The sequence below is a fragment of the Xiphophorus hellerii genome, chromosome 22, assembly GCF_003331165.1.
Source record: "Xiphophorus hellerii strain 12219 chromosome 22, Xiphophorus_hellerii-4.1, whole genome shotgun sequence".
NCBI classification, from domain to species: Eukaryota; Metazoa; Chordata; class Actinopteri; order Cyprinodontiformes; family Poeciliidae; genus Xiphophorus; species Xiphophorus hellerii.
Window position 1 is genome coordinate 1856163 of NC_045693.1, and position 25556 is coordinate 1881718.

Below are 25556 nucleotides of genomic sequence, written 5' to 3' on the forward strand. Positions count from 1 at the left end.
AAGCCAAGACTTTCTTTGAAATGCAGAGTTTTCTAATTCTTTTGTCTTTGTAATGACAATAAGCAGCTAAAAATGATAATCTAATGTTTTTATTTCCTTTTTTTTATTTTAGATAAAGGATCAAAACTGATTCCGAATGAAAAGAACATTTATGAGTTTGACTTGGAAAACAAAGAAACAAATCTTCTCACAACACAAAAGCAGCTTATTTACAGATGGTGAGAAAATTTCCAGAGTTCCTGAAGGAAAACTAATTTTCTGCTTCATGTTTGAATATTTCTGCAGCTTTCATCGAACCTGAGAACACAGAAGCAGCATTCAGTCCTTCGTGTTTTCAACCAAAAAGTCGCCATGAAGCTGCAGAAACCAACTAAAAACCAAACCTACAGTTACATTTTTCATTTTCTGACCCAAACGTGAGAAAAGGTCGGCTCTGGACGGACTCACCGCTTTTGGGTCGCCTGAGAGAAGATGAAGGCTTCAGGAGAGGAAGACGAGGAGCTCCTCTTCGTCGCCCAGAAGTTACCCGCTCCTCTGGATCTCTGGATCTGCGGCTCGGCCCGGCGGGACGGGGGGAAAAGAGGGTCCATCCGGGTCCTGAGTGGGCCGCTGATCACAAAAAGACTCGCAGAGGCCGGGAACGAGTGGGAGGGAGGGAACAATGCCGTTCCCACCTCAGTTTGCTGCCACCCTCACAGTTAAAATAGTTATGGAAATGAGGCGGACCTCATTCTGGAGGGGACAGAACCTCCTGCAACTTGAAATCAGCCTTTCTGCTGGACGGAAAACATTCACCATATTCCTCCAGGCCTGGCCTAGTTAAAGCAAATCCACCCTGGAAGCAGGCTGCAGTATGCTGAAAGAAGTCTCCAAAAACCTGAAAGGTCATCATGACATACAGCAGACTCTAACTCATGTAGATATGAAGTCAGACACACAGATCTACAGATCTGCTGAGACAGTTCTTTTGTCTGAATTTATTATTTTATAATTTTGGTATTTATATTTATTTATATTTTTTGTTTTGAATTAGTCTTTAAACTCCAGCAATACATTTTAGTCTGTCAGATTAAATCATTTTAAATCTTAAATCAGGTATTTTGATGAATTTCTTAGTTTTTACTCACTGGAATCATTTCTTGAACGGTTCCTTTTTGCTTTTACTTGAGTAAAAATGTGTTGAAGTGATGCTGATTTTACCTGAGTATAACTTCTGTCTGCTCTCTATCCCTCTCTGCATTACGTACGTCTGTAATACGAAGTCTTGGGTCTAGTCAAAACCCAGACTTTGATCTGACTTAAAACTGAAAGAACAAGAAAGCCCAGATTAGCAAGCCTTTTTTTGTTGCGGGGAATAAAATAACTTTATTTTCCAGAGATGTATAACAGTTATACAGTAGACAGCAGAATGTGAGCATTTCTTAATAAAGAACTAAATATTTCATCTTTTAACATGTAAAACTGTTAAAATTTTAAATATGCATTTCATTATAAAGTTTCGATGCTAAAATAATCTGGCTACAACAATCGATGGAACCTCTTTGTATCATGTTTTTATGCGGAAATTAAATTGAAAGTTCATTGGACCGTTTTCAGAATAATGTCGCCATCTACTGGAGTCAGTCTGGTACTTTATTCCCCCAACTCCCATGATGCTCCACCCTGAAGGAGTCACGTGTTCTTTACGACCAATCGCGTCTTTAGTTTGTCCGTTGCTGCACGGCTATTGGTGGGTTAAACTTTAAAAGTACAGTTTGAAGATTTGTGGCTCTGAGCGCCAGAGGGGGTTTCTGTTAGTTCTTGAGGAATCGGAGGAGGAATTAAAAACGGAGTACCGACATTTTACTGATCTAAATTGATCGGAATTAGATCACAAGACTTTATAGCGGCACAGGAGGAAAAGACACTCCTTCACTCGGTGAGTTACTCTGAGTTTTAACGGCTCGTTTTGCTCCGCGACGCTAATCTTTACCGGCGGATTTCAAACAACGCAGGGTTTATTCTGCGTTGAATGGCTTCGTTTCTACCGGTTCTAAAACATCGCTGTGAAGTTTTCTGCGGTCCGTTCGGTGTGTTGCTCTCTGCTAACCGGAGCTTTAACGGCGTCCGCAGGCTGTCAGACCGCGGAGAGGCACTTCTGTCTGCGGCCACCATGGCTTCCATTAACGGTACCGGAGGGAGGCGAGAGGAGAAGGGCCGGAATATCCAGGTGGTGGTCCGGTGCAGGTAAGACGGAAAACCGGGTAAAAACAAACGGAAATTAAATGTAACTCAGATCCCCCAAGTTTCTTCAGAGAGTCGTTGTGGATGGTGATGATGCGGGACAGGAACGGTCTCCAGCAGCAGCAGCAGTCAGTCTAGCAGGGATCAGAAAAGCCTCTGACTGAAGTCTTTTTCTGTTTTTCTCTCTGATGACTCTTAATCAATCTTCAAACAGGATCTAATCTGTCCTGTTTGTTCTGCAGGATAGATGAAGCTTTACAGCAACATGTCCTGGATGACATCAGTTGTTAGCTAGCTCTGCTAATCCACCTCATTTGCTTTTGTTTCTCCTCTTTAAATCTCTGTCTGGTTGTTGTCTGAGGAAAAGAGGCAAACGGTGTTTTTGTCTATATTAAATGTAACCAATAATAAATTAGTTTGGTTCTGCAGGAACTTCCTGTTATTTGGTTCTGCTTCCTGTTTCAGGCCTTTCAACACCATGGAGCACAGGTCGTCTCACGGAGTCATCGACTGCGACCAGAGCAGGAAGGAGGTGCTGGTCAGGACAGGCGGCGTGAACGACAAGTCCTCCAGGAAGACCTACACCTTCGACATGGTCAGAACCCCTGTGGCCCAGTCAGAGCCCAGTCAGAACCAGGAGGTAAACTGGGTCTCTCATTGGAAACGTTTATTCTCTCCAGGTTTTCGGCCCGGCTGCGAAGCAGATCGATGTCTACCGCAGCGTGGTGTGTCCCATCCTGGACGAGGTTATTATGGGATATAACTGCACCGTGTTTGCGTGAGTCGCCCTCTGGTTTCCTCCTGATCCGCTAAACAGGGTTCCTGGAAAATGCTTGAATTTCAGTCAGGTGTTTTCAAGGTTTGGGAAGTGCTGGATATTCAAACTGCTCAGTTTGGTTATAACGTGCAGTCGAACATTTGATTAAAATCTTAAATTGGAAAACATTATTTAATACTTTTACACCTAAAAACACAGACACATTTCTTTTGCTTTTCTTTTTCTTATGTCTCTTAAAATCCACAAAATAACTTTTTTTCTAAATGCTAGAAAACTTTAAAAAGAAAATTAAGGATTTTTTTGTAATTTCTTTGTATTTTGTGCTTAAGCATTTAATTTAATGTTAAGGTGATTTACCTTAACATGATTTGTTTGGATTGTAATACTAATTATTACAATCAATAATGACTTATTGATCCGTTATTGAAATAAAAGATTGGCTTATATTTTAAACTGTATTAAAATGGAGGGTTTTGTTCTTTGACCAGGTGTGTGATGATGTATGAGAGCCGCTGCACATGGATTATTAACAAAAAATGAAATTTCCATCAAAAATCTCAGAAATGTTTAAATTCAGGTCAGAAATTTCCCAGGTCATTTTTGAGTTTTTCTTTGGCAGAAATTTACTGCTCAGTTTTTGTTCTGTCTGCTAAAGAACGTCGTTGTAAAGATGAGAGACATTTCAAAACGTATCTTTAATTTATTTTACATGGTCTCTGCTGTAGAATATTTACACTAATAAATTATACCACAGTGAATTGAAACAGTTTTTTCAGTAAATTTTCAGTTTTTATCTCCCAGATTTGAAACCAAACCTTGAAGTTTTTGAATTTTCTTGTTTGAGTCGAGTTCTGATCCACTTCCTGTTTGCTCTGCAGCTACGGTCAGACAGGAACCGGGAAGACCTTCACCATGGAGGGGGAGCGGACTCCGAACGCGCAGTTCACCTGGGAGGAGGTGAGTTTGACCTTTGACCCGGTCGGCAGGGCTCCGTCCAGCGGCCTGACCCTCTGCGGTTCTGCAGGACCCGCTGGCCGGCATCATCCCCCGGACGCTGCACCAGATCTTCGAGAAGCTCAGCGAGAACGGCACCGAGTTCTCCGTCAAGGTTTCTCTGCTGGAGATCTACAACGAGGAGCTGTTCGACCTGCTGAGCCCCACCGAGGACGTCAACGAGCGCCTGCAGCTGTTCGACGACCCCCGCAACAAGGTGGGAGCTTCTGACCGGCGCCGGGAGGGTTCTGGTTCTGGTTCTGTTCCCTGACCCGGCCCTGTGTGTGTGCTGCAGCGCGGCGTGGTGGTGAAGGGGCTGGAGGAGGTGGTGGTCCACAACAAGGACGAGGTTTACCAGATCCTGGAGCGAGGAGCAGCCAAGAGGCGGACGGCCTCCACCCTGATGAACGCCTACTCCAGGTTTCCATGGCGACCGCAATTTAGATTTTTTATTAGTTTATTTTTGTCTCTCGTCCGTTCTTCTAAAAAGGGAATATTTTCAAAAAGTAACTTTTTCACACTATTAGACTGTTTAATTATGAGATTATTGTCATATAAGAAATTATAAGAATTAACTATTTATTATCTGTACAACTGATACTAAAGTATAACTTCATAAGATGCTCAACTTTCCTCATTTTAACTTGTTGTTATTTTCCATGTCTCACAAAGTTACTATTTTATTCTCTTAATATCACAACGTTGTTCTGGTAATATTAATATTCATTGTGACTTTTATTCACACAATTAATAAAATAAAATAAATTGTAACCAGACATTAATATTCTGTCATAGAGCTAAAAGTAAAATAAATTAAAGCTGTAAAACAAGATGGCCGCCCTGGGCGCGCTAACGTTGCTCTGAATGGAAATCCACTGGTTGGAGGGAAAAACCAAACTTTGATAAATGTCTGACTGGGTCGGCGCCGTCTTCAGAACCAGGTTCTGACCGCTCGTCTCTCTGCAGCCGCTCCCACTCCGTGTTCTCCGTCACCATCCACATGAAGGAGATCACCCTGGACGGCGAGGAGCTGGTGAAGATCGGCAAGCTCAACCTGGTGAGGAATCGCCTGGACCCGGTCAGGGCGACCCGGCCGAGCCAGTGTACTGACCCGACCCGCTTCTGTCCAGGTGGACCTCGCCGGCAGCGAGAACATCGGCCGCTCCGGAGCTGTGGACAAGCGGGCCCGCGAGGCCGGGAACATCAACCAGTCGCTGCTGACGCTGGGCCGGGTCATCACCGCCCTGGTGGAGAAGAGGCCCCACGTCCCGTACAGGTGGGCCGCACACAGAACCGGGCCCGTCAGAACCAGCAGCTGATCTGGGTTTAACTGTGGGCCCGGTTCTTCCACAGAGAGTCCAAACTCACCAGGATCCTGCAGGATTCGCTGGGTGGACGCACCAAGACCTCCATCATCGCCACCGTGTCGCCGTCCTCCAGCAACCTGGAGGTAAGACCCGGTTCCAACCGTGACCCGGACCCGGTTCTGAGATATCTGACCCCGACCGCTGCCGCCTGCAGGAGACGCTGAGCACGCTGGAGTACGCCAGCCGAGCCAAGAACATCATGAACAAACCCGAGGTCAACCAGAAGCTCACCAAGCGGACCCTGATCAAGGTGGCGCTCGTTTCCTCAGACGTTTACGTTACTGACTCATCCGTTTGGTTCCTGATTCATCCGTTTGGTTCCTGACTCATCCGTTTGGTTCCTGATTCATCCGTTTGGTTCCTGACTCATCCGTTTGGTTCCTGATTCATCCGTCAGATAGTTTCATGTTCTGGTAAATCTGGAGCTTTTTCTCTGTCCTGTCAGGAATACACGGAGGAGATCGAGCGGCTCAAACGGGACCTGGCCGCCACCCGAGACAAAAACGGGGTTTACCTTTCATCAGAGAACTATGAGTGAGTTCAGCCGAGTCCTGAGGAAGTCTCCACACCCTCACCGATTCCTGCTGCTCTTAGTTCTCAATATTTATTGTTTCATTCTTTAAGTTTTTCATGCAGATAGAAATAAAAAAACAATATTTAAATTCCTGTCAATGGAACAAAGTGTAGACTGAAAAGAAAAACTGTAGGTAGAAGCATAAGCTTATGATATCTTCACTTTATTACACATAAAGCATCATTGAAATCAAAGCAGCAGAATCTTTCCAGATGTTTCAGAAAAAATTCTGAAACATCTGGAATTCCAGCTATTTTTCCCTCATTACATTCAGTCCAAAATCTATAAATAAAAATAAAAAGATGAAGAGAATAACAAGATTAGAGACATTTTTAGACTTAAAACTGTTTTTTTTGTTACCATATCTATCAGATGGTAATTTGACATCAGACTGAGGCAGCAGCACTAATAGGATGAAATGCTGCCACCTGCAGGTGGGAGTTGGTATCACTGGATGTTTTTAACCAGTTTAATGGAAAATTTCATCAAGGATCGTTTTGATTTCTGATTAATCTGAATATGAGTCGGACTGAAAGGGAAAAGTTTGGTTCCAATAATCAATGTATTGATGGAAGACGACAGCTTTTAGCGGCTTGATGTGACCCGGTTCTGTCCTGCAGGAACATGGTGACCCAGATCACGGCTCAGGAGGAGCAGATCGCCATGACGGAGGAGGAGCTCAAGAAGGTATCTGCTCTGGGAGTTAGCAGTTAGTGTATTCATGCATCCTTACAATGTCTTAAATTTATAAAACAAAATGTAAGTTGGTTTTTAATATTTTATTCACTGGTTTTAATTTTGATCTTGACAGGATGATTTAATCGAAATCTCATTCATGTCGTTTTTTTTTTTTCCTTCTGACTTTTCTGTTGGGGGGAAAAAGGTTTAGTTGAACATGGACCTCTTGGTTTGTTACTGGAGGCGGTTGAGGCTACCGCTAACTACCTGCTAATACATCCCTGCTAGCTAGCTGGGATGAACGCTAGCTAGCTAGCTAGGGTTCTTTGTGTCTGTCACTGGTGATGGGGGGTTTGGGGGGGAGGTGATGGGGGGGGGGGTGGGGGTGATGGAGGTGACAAACCACAGCGACCAAAGCTGAACATGATTAAACTTTCTCAGTGAAAGGAAGTTTTGTCTCTTGCTCTGGTTCCCAAACGTTTCCATAAACAGAATTAGCATCTGGTCAGGAACCCACAGACAATAATACAACATGTAAAGAAACATCAAGTTTTAAAATGTTTTTTTTTCTCTTATGTCTCATTGGAAACTTTTTGCGCTTGCTATGCTAACTTGACAAGCAAAGTAGGTTGATGAATTTGAAAGGCAGCCAATGAGAAAGAAGGCAATGCACACTTCAGGAAATGAACATGACTTGTTTATTCTGTAATGATTTAAAACAGGTTAGTGTTTTTATTAGAAAAGCTGTAAACGGATCCAGAAATGCAACCGTTCTCGTTCAGCCATTTCTCATATTTCTAGTTTTCTGTCTTGGCTTTAAAATGTCTTAGAGTTTTATTCTGCTCCCTGCAGGTGAACGATCTGTTCCTGGACAGTAAGAGCCGGCTGGAGCAGTGCAGCATGGACCTGGATGAGAAGCAGCAGAGGTAGAGCCGCTCCGCGTAGCGTTTATCCGTCTTTATCAGCCGGGCTCTCACGGTTCTGGTTCTGGTTCCAGGCTGGAGGAGACCAGCAGGGATCTGGAGAAGACCAAGGAGAAGCTGGTGGAGGAGGAGTTCATCTGCTCGGAGCTCAGCTCGGTCCACGAGTCGCTGTACAGCGCCGCCGGACAGGTACGCACCTTCACCTGTCGCTACCGTGATTCGGGGTTGCTATGGCGATGGAAACCCATCAGTCAGTCAAGGCTTGGAAAAAATACTGTAATACCAAACTGTGGAGTTTTAATGTCGACATTTAAATGCAATCTGACATTTGATTAAAAGCCTGAATTTGGAAACTTTTTATTTACAGTTAATATACCTAATGAAACAGGTGTGTGTGTGTGTGTGTGTGTGTGTGTGTGTGTGTGTGTGTGTGTGTGTGTAATACATTATGGGGACAATTTTCCTGACTAATACTTCGTTGTGGGGACTGAAGCCTGACCCAAAAAACCCAAAAACAGTGATGGTCAGATTGTCAGATTTAGGACTAAAGTGTGAGTTGTGGTTTGGTTTGGGATCAGGTATGTAATGGACCTTACCAAGCTCCGCCCACAACCGACCCACCTGACCCCAAGTCTCACAAACAAAGTTGTTTCTATGTAAACATGACTGATTAGTGAATCATGTCTACTGGATTTTCACAATATATCAGCTACTAAATGGACAGAGGAACTAACAAGTTCATGTCATCATCTGGGAGCAGGTTACTGGTTTCTCAGTCACAAGCTGGTTGCAAACCTGAGGCCAGCAGGTGTCAGTCAGTTATGGTAGATCTGAACTTTGACCTCAATATGAGAAGCTACAGACTGATAGGAGGAACCAAAGAGCTCTGTAAAGGTAAAGGCAAATCTTCTGAAGTTGGGATATAATTAATTTAATTTCACATAATTATCGTGGTAGAAGCCATTTGTTTGTTAAAATTTTATGAAATATATTTGTTCTGTTTGATGTTTGTTGTGAATGACGTAAACTCACAAACGAACGAGGTAATTAGTCCAACGGTTAGAAACTACAGCGGCTGTAATGAGCCACAGCAAAGGCAAACAAACGTAAAATAACCTGAACAGGTGATCAACTCAAAACCACTCCTACCTTTTTACTCTCTCTCTCTTTGTAGTTTAAGCACACCTGTTACCGTGGCAACCGCCTGCTCCCCGCAAGACGAGCAAAGATTAAGTTAAAAACATAACATTCAGTCCGTTACGATATCAAGTTTCCAGGCTTGATATTTATTTCTAGATTATTAATCAGCGCTTCCCTGAACACAGCGATGGTTGATTGACTAGCTGTACTTGGTGCTAACGTGGCTAACAGGAGTAACAGTTTAGTCCAAAGCCTTTTCTGCTAAAATAAAATCTTTAGTGTATGTCAGATACAGACACATTGCATATTGATCTGTTTAGCTAACGTCAGACTGTGTAGCAGACAGGCTTCAAGGTGAAGAAGTTGTATCAGTTCTGCCATTATGTGGTACTTAGCTAACGGGAAGCTAAGTGTGTTTGTGAGACGGCCACGTAGAATCTGTTATTGGAAGAAAGGTTGGCTTATATTTTTACATGTTGAAGAAAGTTATTATATATATTTTTTTTGTTAAATGGGGTTTTTGACTATAACTTTATATATATTTCAGAATCTGTTTGTTAGTTGATCTTGTTCCTGCTGCAGAAAACCAGAGAAATAATAAATCTCATCCACTGGAACCGAAACTGTTTTATATTTAATTCTAGATATTTTTTATCTCCAAACCTTAAAACTCGTTTATCGTCGTTTTCTCTGACCGGCCTCTCCGCCTGCAGCTGCTGAGCGCCGTCGGTGAGAGCACCAGCGACGTGTCGGGTCTCCATGCCAAGCTGGACCGCAAGACCAAGGTAGGCCACGTCGGCTAGAGAGAGAGGCGGTTCTGGTTCTGACCGGGTCTAACCGGGTCCTCTGGTCCTGCAGGTGGAGCAGCACAACATGCAGACGCAGCAGAGCTTCTCCCAGAAGATGGACGGCGCCTTCAGCAGCCTGCAGCGCAGCGTGCAGCATCACGGCGCCGCCTACGCCCACATGCTGACCAGCTACGCCCACGCCGTCGGTAGGTGGCGCCCTGCGTCCAGAACCGGGCTGGGCCGGGGTTCTGTGGGCTCATGTTTGCCTCTGTCATCCAGATGGCCTGCTGGTGGGGAAGGAGGCCACGCTGCGTCGCGACCTGGTCACCGTGGAAACGCTGGTGGGCGGAGTCCAGGCGCTGGTGGCGGACGGCGTTGCCCGCTGCCGGGAGAAGGTGGAGCGGCACGAGGCGCTGACCCGGGAGCAGAGGGAGGTTCTGCTGCAGCTGCTGGTGAGCAGAGCGCTGGGGTTCTGGTGGTTCTGGTGGTTCTGACTCTGACCCTCTGGTTCTGGTTCTGGTTCAGGAGGAGCACCAGCAGGAGGAGCAGGATGTTCTGGCCGTGCAGACGCTGCCGGGTCTGACCGCCATCAGGGAGCTCAGTGACGCCCTGCAGGTTTCCATGGAGACGCAGCGGGATCTGGCCGATCAGGTGGGTCCAAACCCGGATTCAGGCCCGGTTCTGATCAGAGGAAGACTGGGTGGCACTAGGTGACCCAACAACTATTTTATGTTAGAAAATGTAATAAACACAAATATAGTTTAAAAAGTTCAAATTAAAACTTAATTATTCAGAAAATCAGCAGCTGCAACTTTAACCACCAAAGATCTGCGAGAGATTAATGTTTATCTAGACCTGCTGATGACCTCTGACCCCGCGACCTCCTGACCACCCGACCTTCTGCAGGTGGAGGCGATGAAGGAGACCGGAGTCTTCTTCAGGGCTCTGTTTCTGGACCTGGCGGTGCTGCGTCAGGACGCTCGGACCGGACTGAGCGCGCTCCAGGAGGAGCAGGAGCAGCTGAAGGAGCAGATCCAACAGGCCCAGCAGCGCCACCAGCAGGTGAGCCGGCCCGGTTCTATCAGAACCAGCTGGAGTCCGGGGGGGGGTTCTGCTGGGGTTTGGGTCCGGCTGAGCTCGGTTCTGGTCGTGTTTCTGCCAGGGGTTGAACCGGACCGTAAAGTTCCTGCAGGAAACCCAGCAGGACTACAGCAGGCTGCACGTGGCCTCCAGTAACCTGCAGGGCCCGGTTGAGGAGCTGCAGCAGAACCTCAGGTCAGAGCTCGTGATGATCTTCCTCTTCCTCACCGTGTCCCTCCTCTTCCTCATCTTCATCTTCCTCCCTGCAGCCGCTGCGACGCGGTGGAGCAGCGTTCTTCGTTGCAGGTGGAGCGTCTGCTCTCCTCTTCCTCTCTGGCCTCTTCGCTGCGCCAGGCGGCCCATCAGAACCGGGTTGTGCTGGAGGAGATGAGCGGCCGCTGTTCGGACCTCCACGGCGCTGTGTCAGGTACTGGTACCGCCTCCTGTGAGGCCCCGCCCCCTCCAGGTGGAGATGAAGGTGATGATGATGATGTTCTGCTGCAGGCCTGGTGGACCGGGACGCAGAGTGGACCTCCAGAACCAGGGAGCAGGCGGCCCGCCGGGCCCAGGACCAGCTGGTTCTGATGGAGCAGCTGGCAGAAGCGGCCCAGAGTCTCAATCAGGTACAGCGTTAAACCGGGCTGCAGGCCGGGTTCTGCTGGGTTCTGCTTCTGCTAACCGACCCAACCCGTGTTCAGGGTGTGGAGACCCGAGGTGCCGAGCGGCTTCGGGCCGCCGAGGCGGACCTGAGCGGCCGGCAGGAAGAGAACCGGCGGGTTCTGACGGATCTGCAGAAGCAGACGGGTTCGGACCTGGTGGTTCTGGAGCGGCAGCAGGCGGAGCTGCAGGAGCAGCTGGAGGCGGGTCAGCAGCTGGTCCGAAACTTCCTGCTGGAGGAGCTGCAGCAGGACGTTCCTACTGGTGAGGAAGAACGGATCAGAACCGGTCCGGGTTCTGGGCTACCAAAACAGAACAACAACATTATTATTATTATTATGGATCTTTATTTACTATTTTTATTTTAAGTACTTACTGATTTCTTTATTTAGTATTATAATTTTTTTTATGATTTTTATTTTAATGGTTTTTTATTATTTAAATATTTTTTTATTGATCAAATTATTAATCGGTAAAATTATTACATTTTTTATGTAATATTTGCTTTTAATTTTTAAATTTTATTTAAATGTTCATGAATAATTTTTTGTTTTTCTTACTAAACATAATATTCACAAGTGATTTATTTTGTTTCCCATTTATTTTTTTCACTTATTAAAAAGAGATAAAGTAGAACTCTTGTTTTTAAAATTGACACTTTAATTAGCTGATGATGACATCATCATCTGCTGAGTTTCAGGTAAATGTTTTCTTTGATGCTGACCCGGTTCTGCTGCCTTCAGGTGTGACTCCTCAGCGCCGGGAGTTTGTTTATCCCAGGGTTCTGAAGAGGAGCGGCAGGCGCAGCGAGCTGCTGGCGGCGCTGAGGATGAGGCAGGAGGATGAAGGCCCAGAGGAGGAGGACAGGCAGAGCCAGGTTGACCATGTGAACTCCCTGACTCTGAGCTGGTTCTGTGAGCGTGTCTCGGTTCTGACCCGGTTTGTCTGCAGGACTCCCTGGAGAACGATCTCAGCTCCTGCAGCGAGAGTCTGGGCGCCGAGCCGCCCTTCGTCGACGAGAACCTCGTCTTCAACGAGAGCAAGCGGCTTCCTTTCTTCAAGGTGAGTTCGGGGAAACCGGGCCGCGGGGGGAAACCGGGCCGCCGCCTAACGTTCTGCTCTGATCCTATCGCAGCAGAAGAAAGGCAGCAGGAAGAAGACCAAGGTTCTGTCCAGGTCCAAAATGGCGGACAGCGAAGGACAGGGCTCTCCAATAAAGTCGCGGCTGCCGCTGCACTGCCTGAACTGAACCCGCCGCACACATCAGTTTTAACATTTTTATCGTCCATTTGTCATTTTTTGTTGTTAACTTGTAATAAAGCCTGATTCATTTTACACTGAGACTATTTAAAGTTTGTGTTTAATGTTATTTTTTAGATTGCAGTAACTTCACTGAATGACGTTTGTTTCAACCAAAAGATCAAAAGACATAAATCTGCAGTTATATTGGAAAAAAATAATAGATTTGGACAATTTTTTTTTTTCTTTCGCCTGATTTAATTTTGTAAGTTTGATTTTTTTTTTTTCGTTTTAGTTTTTAAAATGCCAACATTTTAACTTGGCTTAACCTTTTTGCCATCTTAGGTAATTTTTGAATACTAAATCCATCAAAGATCTTTGATTTTGATTTCTTCTGGGCCAATCAGTGAACAGACTGAGTTACGGACGATGACGTTGATTTCCTGGAAGTGAAGGAAGCTGTTTGGTCTGTATTAGCGTTGAATGAACAGCCTTCTGGTTCGGTTCGGCTCGGCTCTTTTCTCAGCAGCGGAGGACGGTTGTTTACAGTCAACTTCCGGTTTATAGCGGAACATGACGTGCACCAAAGTTACCGATTGGATAAAGTTAAAAATGTCCACAATCGTTTCTCAGAGGCAGTTCCATATATTTTCCAGGTATGTATGCTACAAAGTTATTCATAACAGTTTATGTAAAAACAGAACTTATGGTGTAATTTTGGCTATTCTAGAAATTTATGCTAACACTTATAATTTACATTAAATTCCATTTTTGCTTAAAACCTGGTCTGAGCATCAGTTAGCATAAATTCTGTTAAGGCTATGCTACAAGCAGCTACACAGAATTTACACTGAGACACAATTTCAGTTATTCACTAAAGAGATTTATGCTAAAATGGAAGTTATGTTGTAATAAAATGTATGCTAAACTAGAATTTAAGCCAGAAAGTGAATTTAGGTTAAAATAGATGTTATACTAAAATGAAATTTGGACTAAGGTACAAAGTAGTTTATGTTAAAACGGAAGTTAAAAAAATATAATTTATGCCAGTGGCGATTCTAGCCCTGTCTTAGCTTTAGCTTTAGCTTTAGCACTATAAAACTGTTTCTCAGCTCCCCTGAATCAGGTCGCCACCCATCCCGTAAAATACGGAGTCGCCCCATATTTGGCCGTTAAATGTGCGTCCCGTATTGAACCGGTACATAACTGTCCGGAAAAACTCAACATCTGTTGTCAGTTTAAATATTCACTGTGCTGAGACTTTCCTCATTTTTTAGACGTTTCCTGTTAGAGTTTTATCGGATAACTGACCATCTGGTTGCTTTTGGTTTTCGTTTGCAGATAAATGTGAGTTTCAAATAACTTCTTCATAAGGACCTGGAGTGAAAACCGACCCACAGTTTGCAGCCATTTTCATGAGTGTAAACATTGAATTGTGGGCGTGGCCAACAGCAGCTCATTAGGATTTAAAGTGACAGAACTTGGATTATTCTCAAAATATGCAGAACTGATCAGACTAAATTCTCATTATCTAATGATTTTCATTAAACTCTACTAAGATAAGAAAAAAATGTAATGAACATGTTTTGTATAGACCATAAACTTATCCTAACCTGTTAAATGGGTCACCTTTAAACACACGTTTATTATTAAAGTTAAATTTTAATAAAAGCTCCTTTTTATGTTCTTAGTTTGGGTGTTTCTATTCTGGAGCTGCTGACCTATAGTGGCGGTGAAGGATGGCAGCAGCTCCAACAGCGCCACCTTCCCTCAGAGTTCACCAGCGTAACATCCGCCCTCCGTCTGCCAGTAATGAATCTATCCAGGTTTTTTCTGCCTGTGTTTCCAGGCCTGTTTGTTGAACTTCAGTCAGTCCTGAGGATGAATTTGGCCCCACAACCAAATGAAAGACCCACCGTCTCTCAGCTTCTCGCTCTGCCGTGCGTCAGGAAACGCAGATGGATTTACCGCACAGTGGCTGAGACCATCCCGACACTGGTCTCCTTCTGCCAAGTACTGGTTCCACTCTACATTTAATAAAGGTGAAGGTTTTTAATGTTGGATTGTTTTCTCTGTTTGTGGTGTGCTTCGGTTCGCTTGCTGTTTCTGCCTTGTTGGTGGAAGCCGGAGCCGTGGGAGCCGCGCTCAGCCTGCTGGGAGCCGCGCTCAGCCTGCTGGGAGCCGCGCTCAGCCTGCTGGGAGCCGCGCTCAGCCTGCTGGGAGCCGCGCTCAGCCTGCTGGGAGCCGCGCTCAGCCTGCGGCTCCACAGCATCCACTCGCAGACCCTCAGCATCCTGTTGCTGCAGCAGGCGCCCAACATCAGCCGGGTCATGATCCGCCAGCTCATCCCCGAGGCGCCGCCTCTGACGCAGCTGCTGGACCGGTACGACCCGCGGATGGAGGACGAGGAGCACGCCACGACTGAGACCATCATCACCATGGCAACGAAGCATAAGTGGGGATCTTTACGGAAAATTTGTGCATTAAAAACAAAGTCTGTGCATAAATCCTGCGCGCAAAGATGGTTTAAGAGCAGAAACGCAGTAAAAACTTCCAGAACAGGCGGATAGAGGAAATTATACTAGAGTAAGAGAAGCAGTACTTCAAATAGCAGTAAAAAAATACTCGAGTAAAAAAGTACTTATTAAAAAGTTTAGGCAAATACTGAGTAACTGATAAAATTATCAATCATTTAATGTTTAAAAAATACATCATCAGTTGGACCAAAATGTAAAGTTAAGTGGAAATTTTGACATTTTCAGGACCAAAGTTACAATAATTTCATATAAGTAGCAAAATCGGGCAAAAGACAAAATTTCCATATCAGTTTCTTTCAATAAAAAATCTTATGAAACTTCAACAAAACTTTCTGTGTTTCTGTGTCTGGTGAATTTTTCATTCAGTGGGTGGAAAACCCACAAATTTTACTCAAATAAGAGTAGAAATACTTCAGAATAAAATATTTCAAGTAAAAGTAGAAAAAAATACAGCTTAGTAAAAATACTAATAAATGTATATTTTTCCAATGTAATTGAGTAATTTTGACTACTCACTACCCATCTCTGAGTTTTTAGTATTTTAAATTTGGTCTTCAAAAATACAATATTTTCACATAAATCTGTAATTTGGTCCATCTGATTTTGTCATTTTTAAATATTAAATGTTTTATTGTTTTGTCACTTTTTATTTTTCACTAAATACAGAGCCTTTCTTCTTCTTCTACTTTAGGACCGCCTCTTCTTCTTCTGCTCCTGTGGCTCTGTGGTCGTTGCCACGGCGATGCCGTCTAGAAGGTCAGCATCTAGAAGGTTCTGCAAATTTAAAAGATTCAATAATAAATCAATTAATCAATTCTTCCTTATTAATCTGAAAACATTTCCAGCTTTCAGAACATTTTTCCTCTCAGATCCTGTAACTCCACCAAAGTGGGCGGAGCCATGATGCTCTGTGTGTGTGTGTGTGTGTGTGTGCGTGTGTGTGTGTGTGTGTGTGTGTGTGTGTGTGTAAGGATTATCTCCACAGGTGTGTGGATGTGAGCTGAAGGAGTCATCCTCATGTATGGTAAGATAATATTCATCATTTATTATTCATAAATCAAATTTTTTTGCATCATTGTTGAATTAAATTTTGCGGGGTTTTTTTTATTCGACTAAATCTAGTCCAGATTTTTTTTCTTAACTTTAGAAGGAAATTAAAACGATAAAACCTTAAAAAACAGACAGAAAAATGACGCTGCTGTAGTTACTGAGTGAGAGAACCTAAAAATAAAAACTCCATCGTTTATTTGAATAAAGTCTGATTCTGTCTTTATTTCATTGATGGTTTTGGTTCTGAACAAACAAAATAAAAGTATCAAAAATCTACAAACTGCATTTATTGTGGGATAAATTAATACAGATCTACCACTTACATATTTTAACAAAATGCAGATTTAACTTTTCAAAACATCATTTTGCAGCAGTCTCCTTCAGGTTCTCCATTCTGAGAAAAATGTTTGAAAAAGTTTGAAATGTTAAATATAACGCAGCTAAAACTGAACATAATAGATATTGAGCTTTAATAAATCTTCTTTTAAGACTTAAATCCCTTTTTATATAAATTAAATTAGACATCAGAGCAAACGCAGGTCAGTAATAATCTAGTTAACAATGCGAGTCATATTTTCATGTTGCCTCATGTTATTTTAAACATTGTGCTGTTACACTCCAGCTATTTAAGTTTGCAGCTATTAACTTATTTTCTTTGGAAAAATCTTTTTCTTTACTGATAAGTTGCACCTGACCTTTTATTTTAATAGAAAGTTCTGCTTTTCCTGCAGGTTTCATGTGAAAAGCCTTCATAGTTTAGCTAGCTCAGCGTTACGGCTGGATTTAAACTGGATCCAGTCATCCTCTGGTCCCATAAACCAGATTATGCAGAGTTGATTACAGGCATGTTTCTGGTTCTGAGGCCCAAACGGGTCACATATCCAGTTGTGTGTGTTGAACCGCGTTCTGGACTCTTTAAGCTCTTTTGATGGAAAACAACAAGAGTATAAAGACGTTATGCAACGAGCAGCAGCAGCAGGATTAACTGCTGAGACGCTGCAGCGTTGCTGCGGCGCGGCCCGGTTCTGTCCATCTGGACCCACAACATGAAGCCTCATCTCTCTGGTTCAGATTGAGATTAAGGTGGAGAAGTGGGGATTCCTGACGGTGACGGTTTGACAACCTTTTAATCCCTGAAACTCAACATGAGAGATTAGAGATTAAAGCCAGCAGACGCTCTGCTGCCCCCTGCTGGCTGAGTAGAGAACTGATGTCAGAGTGTACTAGTTGTAGAAACTAGTTACATTTACTTGAGTAATTTTTTGAAAAAAAAAAACAAAAACAACCTTTAGGAGTATTTTTAGTGCGCAGTACTTGAGTAATTATATTTTAAAGTATTTCTAGCTTTTCTACCCTTTGAATGAAAAACAAACATGTTTTAATCAAAAGTTCACCAGACACACATCTGCAGCTCTTATTAAAGTTTTATAAGTGTTTTTATTGAAAGAAACTGATTTGGAAAATTATTTTGTCTGACTGTTGTTTGTGTTTGTTACATGAATTATTGTCATTTTAGTCCTTAAAATAGTAAAATTTCCTCTTAACTTTGTATTTTGTTTTGTCTGATGACGTAATTTTTAAATATTAAATGATTGATAATTTGATCAGTTATTCAGTAATTGATTAGACTTTTAACCAAATACTATTTTACTCTTATTTGAGTCATTTCTTCAATGTTTACCTTCTACCAGAGTAAATGTTTGGAACCTTACCCACCTCTGGGTGTAAATCAAATAAATGTCTTTTTTTAATATTCAGTAGTAGATATTTTTTAAACCTTCACAATTTTATTTTAACAATGAATTAAAAATTATAGTGCTGCACTTTTAGCTGCTGTATGGAGATGGGATCACACTGGATCTGCAGCCTGAACCTCTGGAGACACAAGTGGCTCTTTGGTTCACATTATTAAATGATGAAATATTAATCTGTTTGTGTTTAATTCTTTTTGAAGTGTCTTCATAAAAACACTGACTACACCGGGCCCCTGTGGTAAATTTGGTCTAGAACCTCTAGAGCCTCTAAAGAAAACAGTAAAGACCATTTTATATTTATATATATATATATGTATATAACATTATTTTACCAGCTATAAGGGGACAAACTTGTATCATCTGCACCTTTAGTCAGATGACAACTTGCAATACAAAATATTATGTTTAGCGATTTCTTTCCAATGGGCAATTTTAGGTGGCAACGCAGTCCTTAGCCTTGTTAATTACTCTTATTGCTCTTTTTTGAAGTTTGATTAGTGACTGTTGTGTTGTTTGGTAATTAATTTCCCAAATACCTCTGGTACAGGCTGGTTCTGTCATGAAGCGGTGTGAGGTGGAGTGGTGAGGCAGATGCAGCGGACCCAGGTATGATGAATATGATGATTTTTAATTATAAATAAGTCCAGGAACAAGCAGCAGGCACAAGGAAACACTGACCACACAGAAGCTAACATGGACGACGACAATGACGAGGACCCGACGAGGAACAAGGAACACAGGTGGAGTTAAATACACGGGAGGGTAATCACAGAAACGAGACACACCTGGGAACAATCAAGGGGAGGACAGGACAACGAAGAGACTAAGGACACAGAAAACTCTAAATAAACACAGAAAAACACAGATCCTGACAGGTTCTGTGTGAACAGAAAGGTGTTTGGTACTGAAACTATGACAGACTCACTTCATGAACTGTGAACTGAAATAATAAAACTCTGACTCATCATGTCTGCTTTTCCATAGATGGACATTCATTCTTGTTTAAAGAAAAAAGGCCGGGGCGTGCCGTGGTGGCGTAGTCGTTAGCGCAACCCGTATTTGGAGGCCTTGAGTCCTCGACGCCGCCATCGCGGGTTCGACTCCCGGACCCGACGATATTTGCCGCGTGTCTTCCCCCCTCTCCTTCCCCGTTTCCTGCCAGCCCACTGTCATATAAGGGACACTAGAGCCACAAAAGACCCCCTGGAGGGGTAAAAAAAAAAAAGAAAAAAGGCCAACAGCTGCATAACGTTCAGATAAAAATAAGGGTAATGCAATTTCTAAGTATGATTTTCAAATAAAGTTCAGGTTAAAGACTAATTTTCACGAGTCATTAACCTGAACTTCTACCTAGATAATAAACTGCTTTTAGTAAAATGTTCTTCAAATGAAATGCATAGTTTTAAGTAGATTTTATTTTCATTTCCACTCTAGGACTGAGTGATTCCACAGCTGCTTGTGTCTCATTAATGTTAGCAGATGTTGGCAGCTATGATGTAATCTAGAGATTCTGTTTCAAACTGAGTTTATACACCTCTGGAAAAAATTTAAAGTTTCTCTGACTTTACTCTTTATAAGTTTATGTTTGAGTAAAATGAACATTGTTCTTTTATTCTGTGAATTACTGACATGTCTCTTAATTTTGTTTGTAAATGTATGTAAATAAGCAGTTAGATTTAGAAAACTGCACCAACGAATATCTTCTCATGGGTCTTAGCCCTGCTGGGGGCTCAGCCCCCCTAAAGGTCAGATCCTAGAATCGCCCCTGATTTATGCTAAAATGGAGATTACACCAAACAGTGACTTTAGGACAGGAATCACAAACCTTTTGGTAACTGAGAGTTTCTTCACCGCTGGACGACTACCCTGTTGAAGTCATCATGAGGCCTCTGACATGCGATCGCAGTTCCACTGAATGCATCCTGGCTTGTGGTGACGACTTACCCGGCAGACGGGTAAGGAGCGGAGCCAAGGGTGTGGCCTTGTCTCGGACGGGACAGGAGCGGGCGCCATTTTCTCAAAGACTGCGAAGGGAGTGAAGCTCTTCTGGCACAACGTCGATCATTCCGGCTGATATGACGGTATTTACCCAGTAGAACCGCTCAAAATCATGGCTCTGACGGCTGGTCTCTCCCTCCTGACACTGCTGGCGCTGCAGGCCGCGGCTCAGGAGCCTTTATACTTTGAGATCGGCGGAAATCTGGAGCTCGACCCAAAGCCTTCTGAGGCCATCGCCGCCATCACATGGAAGCATAACGGGACCATTGCTGCTGAATACATTAAGGATTTGGTTCCTCTGGAATATCTGGGTGACTTAAAAGGCCGATTAAAACTGGACGTGACCACCGGAATACTGACCATCAGCAACATGGAAAAATCTGATGACGGGGAGTTCACGGTGGAGGTCAACAACAGAGTCCTTCGTGTCAGATTTAACGTTGTGGGGGTCAGGAAGCTGGAAACTGTTGAAGTCATCTACAGCTGCACCCTATCATGTGGTGTCGACTTTAAAGACGCTGAGCCCGTCCAGTACTTCTGGAAGAAAGGAGAAGCTGGAGAATGGGAGGAGGGGGAAAAGGTGATCACCATTTCTGAAGAGACTTGGAGCTTTCAAACCATCACCTGCAAAGTGAAGAACCCATTCAGTGAGAAGGAGAGCGACCCGACTGTCAACCCCTTATACAAGAAATCCTCCCTCTGAGCCTTTTGGCCATTGCTGCCCCAAACCTTTCCAGCTGAGGATTACTTAACCCATTAACTAACAAACACCTAACATGAAACTCCAATAACACAACATGCTTATATATACAACCTGGAATGAAAATATTAATCTTTTATATCAGTTATTGTTTTCTTTGTTCATCCTAAGGTGGTGATGCTTTGTAAATGTGACTGACCACAATGAAACCATGAACAAGTCTGGGACGTTTTGTGATTCTGAAGATTCTAAGCTCTTCTGAGATGGAAAACGTGGAGATCAAAAAATAAGTTGTTCTTTACTACAAGTATGCACATTTGTGATTTAGAAACAAAAGAAAAATAAACTTGAGTGGCTTTGGAGGAAACAATAATTTTCTTTCAGCCCAAACAATGTCCGGCGTGGAAAATAATTCTGTTTTTGGTGTTAAGATGAAGTTGGTCAGTGCTGACCGCAGGTCCAGGACCGGCAGACAGAGATCTACCTGCTTCGCACCGTTTTAGTTTTCTAAAGACAAACGTTCTGCAACTCAACACAAGAAACTAAAAAAATATTCCTGCAGACCTGAATTCCTCCTTTCTAGTTCAAAACTACTTTATTTATCCCAAAGGGAAATTAAATACAAATAGTATCATGGAAGTAGCTGTTATCCTCAGCTTTTCTTTGAGTGACACGTTATTAAGTAATAATTAATAAGCCTCTTATCCATTATTAAACAATTCTTTGGGAGGCTAACTGTAGGTGTGGCATTTTGAGCTCATGTTGTTTACATGCAGTACCAGTTAATAGATACACATATTGGCAATAATATCAGTATCGACCAATGTTAGTCATATAGTAACATATCCGTATCGATCTGATTAGTAAACCTGGGCTGATATAAATAATCTGAGTTTATTTCCATCTTGTTGTTTGGGTCGGTCATGTGACTCTGATAGTGATGAAGCACAGGATTATGGGAGTTTAACTGAAGCAGAGGTCATCTACTGGTTTTGTTGCTTTTACAGTGTTGAAAGTGTTGGAAAACGATAATGTTGGTAAATAATGATAATCGGCCATAAGAGCAGTATTAATATCGGATATCAATATCAGCTAATATTTGAACAACAGTTTCCCCCGCTAACATAAATCATTCATGTGTTTATTTCCCCTTTTTGCTGATTTATTTTTACACATAAGATTTAATTTTAATCAAAAGTACCTTCCTCCTATTATGCTTTACTTAAAAAATGCATGTTTCTAAATACAAATCTTTATATTTTCTGAATATCTTTAAGATATACGCAAATAATATGTACAGTGTCATTATTATGTAACTACACTATATCATAATTAAATGGCAAATGAAATCAAATTTGTCTATGTGGTTCATAATAAACTGGGTTTTATTATTAATTATTTGGTAATTAATTAACCCACTATTAACCAGATTAATTTTTACCTATAAAACAGAAGAGTCCTGGAAACAGGCTACTGTTTGCTCACATTATGCCTAGAAGAGTCAATATCAAAGCCACAATCAGCCAACTGTTATATTTTATGTGTATCTTAAACTAAAAAGCCTTGAAATGGATCTTATTGTTATGGTTCATAATGTCTTTGAATTCTGAAAAGGACCGGGCTTAAAGAGCAGCCTTGTGGAGCTCCATATCTAATCTCACTATTTTCAGGTGCCATATTTTAACTATTATAGGTTTAAAAAAAAAATTAATCACTATTTAACACTACAATTATCACAGGAAATACATGTATAACAATTATTATGTACAAAACGCAAAAATAAATAATATTTTGGCATCGTTGCTTAAAAACACATTTATTTATTCTTAACATCCCAGTGTTTTTTGTGTTTCTACTATATTTTAACATTCATTGAGATATACTTATCTATTATTATTTTATCCATTTATTTAACTTGCCTTCGAGTTCCTATTTTTAAAGTTTTGTTGTGCTTAATTTCGTGCACAATGACAGTAAAAGGACAGTTAATAGTTCTTTAAGAATCTCCTGTAGGAATGAAGGTAAAGAAAGAAACTTCTAGTTCACTAATCATGATTTAATCCACAAATCAATAATTATGTTCATGTTTTAAATGCATTTTATGATCACAAACAGACCTAAAGTTTTATTTTATACTAATAATTTTCAACTCACTTACTTGTAGATCCACGTCGGTTTTAATATAATTATTTGTCAGAATTTAGTCACATTCTCCCAACCTGAAATGTAAATGATTGAGAGGTTTAACACAACAACCAGCCGGATTCAGTTTCCTGTAATGCACGTGATTCCAGAAACATTCTGAAGGTTTTTGGAAGACGTTCATGCGTTCCCTCCTATTTCTCGGTACGCGATGACGTAATCTGTACGCCATATTGAAACTGAGGTACTTCCATATCCTTTCAGCCGGTGAGGGAAGCAGCGCGGTGGGCGGGGTCTCACTTTTAGACAGTAAGTGAGCAGCTAAAGAAATTTTAGCTCAATAACATTTTTATTTGTCAAGAGCAAAGATATTTTAGAGAAAATATATATGTACCGACTACACTACAGTCCAGATCAGCATGTGACAGTAATGCTCCTCACAATTAATCTGCCGGTCCACACACCGGCAGACGGGTAAGGAGCGGAGCCAAGGGTGTCGCCCCTGACGGAAAAGGAGCGGCCGCCATTTTCTCAACAACTGCGAAGGGAGTGGATCTCTTCTGGCACAACGTCGATCATTCCGGCTGATATGACGGTATTTACCTAGTAGAACCGCTCAAAATCATGGCTCTGACTGCTGGTCTCTCCCTCCTGACACTGCTGGCGCTGCAGGCCGCGGCTCAGGAGCCTTTATACTTTGAGATCGGCGGAAATCTGGAGCTCGACCCAAAGTCTTCTGAGGCCATCACCGCCATCACATGGAAGCATAAGGGGAACATTGCTGCTGAATACATTAAGGGTGCGGTTGCTCTGGAATATCTGGGTGACTTAAAAGGCCGATTAAAACTGGACGTGACCACCGGAATACTGACCATCAGCAACATGGAAAAATCTGATGACGGGGAGTTCACGGTGGAGGTCAACAACAGAGTCCTTCCTGACAAATTTAACGTTGTGGGGGTCAGGAAGCTGGTAACTGTTGAAGTCATCTTGAGGCCTCTGACGTGCGAGAGCGAATCCCACAGCTGCACCCTATCATGTGGTATCGACTTTAAAGACGCTGAGCCCGTCCAGTACTTCTGGAAGAAAGGAGAAGCTGGAGAATGGAAGGAGGGTGAGAAGACAATCACAATTTTCAGCGAGGAGGAGAAGAAACTGGGCCTCAGAACCTTCACCTGCAAAGCGAAGAACAAATTCAGTGAGAAGGAGAGCGGCCCGTTAGGGAACCCCTTCATAAACAAGGAACCTTCAGGCCTCAGTGCAGCTGCGGTGGCTGGGATCGTTATTGGTATTTTTATTCCACTAATTGCGGCCGGTGGTGGATTTATCTACTTGAAATATATAAAGAAGAATGAGGATTCTGCACCAGCAAGACAAGGCGATGGAGGGAAAGCCAATGGGGACGAGAGTAGAGCTTTGAATATGCCAGAGCCTGGTAAAGACGCCAACTCAGAGTTATGAGGGCCTGACCACTGTGGATCCTTCTCGACCAGAACTCGAACTTGTTCTGTTTGCCTTCCCAGAGGAACACACTGGTTATAAATCGTTCTGCCCTCCTGCATCTATGTGAATATAGACATTATTACAGATTCCAGCGAGGGCAAAGCTCTTCAGTGTTTATATCTGTCTGGATCTTCCATTTGACCATCATGTTCGGATTAATTATGAAGGGAAAAAAAAAATCTGCGGCGCTTAAACGTGAACTCTTTCTTTTTTTCCAGTTTTTTTTCATATGAATATGTTGAATTGTTTTATTTTCCATCATTTTAGCAGTTTGTTAATCTGCATGTGAATCAGGAGTTTTAGAAAGCATAAGAACATTGCTTTAAAGACCTGTTTGGATAATGAACAGTAATGATGAGAAACTGAGATGTAATGAATGCAATGTGTTATTATTCATATCTATTTAATGCTGTCATGTTGCAAAAACCTCATTTTTAAAACCCATTTTTAGAGAGAATCTGTCCACTGTGCCTTTCTGGTAAAACGGATTCAATGTGACTCAATTGTTGCACAGGATCACATTTTATTTAAGCATCATATGACGTATTCTCATCTGTATATATATCATGATAAAGCCATGGATTGACTAATATTACCTTAGATGCAATATGCTTTTTAAGTTTGTTTTTGAATGCACTGGAATAAATTGCTCAGGAGGACGATAGGAAGATAGTGAGCTGTTTCTAGTGGAAGCTTAGGCTTTTAAATGAGTGTGACCTGTTTAACTCACCCTTTGTGGGTGTGTGTGTGTGTGTGTGTGAGAGAGAGAGAGTGATTGATGGATGCAATTAAAACTGTTAAGCATCTTATTTTTGTGTTGGACTGTAAATGCCTGTTTTCAGTGCTACTCCTGTATTTATTCGTTTTTCCACTGCTCTGTAACGTACCTTGTGAAATAAATAATTCGTTGCGTCGCTGAGTCTGAAGCCTATATTTCTCTAAAACCAAAAAAACTTAAAGGCATTACATGAAAGTCGCTTTGAAGCAACTCCGGAAGTTTAGGCAGGGCACACTCTTAATTTAGCTGCTAGTAGTGATGTTACGTGATGTGCCGAGGCTTCGAGGCGTGTGTCGAGTAATGGAGGGGGCGTTTCCGTAAAGCGCGTATCGAGGCTTGCTTCATTTAGGGGAGGAGCCGAAAACGATGACGTCCGAAGCCTCGCTGCCCGGCTGTACCACGTGACTGCTTCGGGAAGTGGCTCAGAGTTTGGCGCGGGGTTTGACAGCTTTAGAAACCCCACAGGCTCCATTCAAAATGTGGGTTGTTGTAGGCGAGTTGGGTCAGTTGAGAGAGTGGATAGAGTTTGGATAGTTTGGATAGCAGAGTTTGGATAGTGGTTATTTAGTTTGAGACAGTTAGTTTGGTGTTTGGAGAGTTTAGAGGAAGGAGAGAGAGAGAGAGAGATAGAGAGAGAGAGAGAGAGAGAGAGAT

At 42.6% G+C, this 25556-nt stretch overlaps 1 protein-coding gene and 1 long non-coding RNA gene across 7 annotated transcripts; one reads left to right on the plus strand and one right to left on the minus strand.

The window, feature by feature from the left end:
• Window positions 1–1741: 1741 nt before the first annotated feature.
• Window positions 1742–12674, plus strand: kif11 (kinesin family member 11). Of its 6 annotated transcripts, none has more exons than XM_032553820.1 (27): window positions 1743–1918; window positions 2113–2226; window positions 2689–2818; window positions 2904–3001; window positions 3880–3958; window positions 4026–4211; window positions 4290–4414; window positions 4961–5051; window positions 5125–5270; window positions 5348–5444; window positions 5516–5611; window positions 5807–5895; window positions 6556–6622; window positions 7466–7539; window positions 7611–7725; window positions 9390–9461; window positions 9535–9670; window positions 9744–9916; window positions 9990–10115; window positions 10371–10526; window positions 10627–10739; window positions 10811–10971; window positions 11049–11167; window positions 11243–11465; window positions 11945–12078; window positions 12153–12263; window positions 12340–12674. In XM_032553820.1, the coding sequence occupies exons 2-27, from the start codon at window positions 2153–2155 to the stop codon at window positions 12448–12450; spliced, it is 3102 nt and encodes a 1033-aa protein (XP_032409711.1). In that variant the 5' UTR covers window positions 1743–1918; window positions 2113–2152; the 3' UTR covers window positions 12451–12674. The 6 variants fall into 6 exon arrangements, with proteins under 6 accessions (XP_032409709.1, XP_032409711.1, XP_032409707.1 ...); XM_032553819.1 differs by having other exon boundaries at window positions 1744–1918; window positions 12337–12674; XM_032553821.1 differs by having other exon boundaries at window positions 1744–1918; window positions 10814–10971; window positions 12337–12674.
• Window positions 7293–9504, minus strand: LOC116713618 (uncharacterized). The gene is made up of 2 exons (XR_004337900.1): window positions 9340–9504; window positions 7293–7764 (listed from the first exon to the last, which is right to left on the minus strand). It is a non-coding gene; the product is annotated as an uncharacterized LOC116713618 (long non-coding RNA).
• Window positions 12675–25556: the final 12882 nt, after the last annotated feature.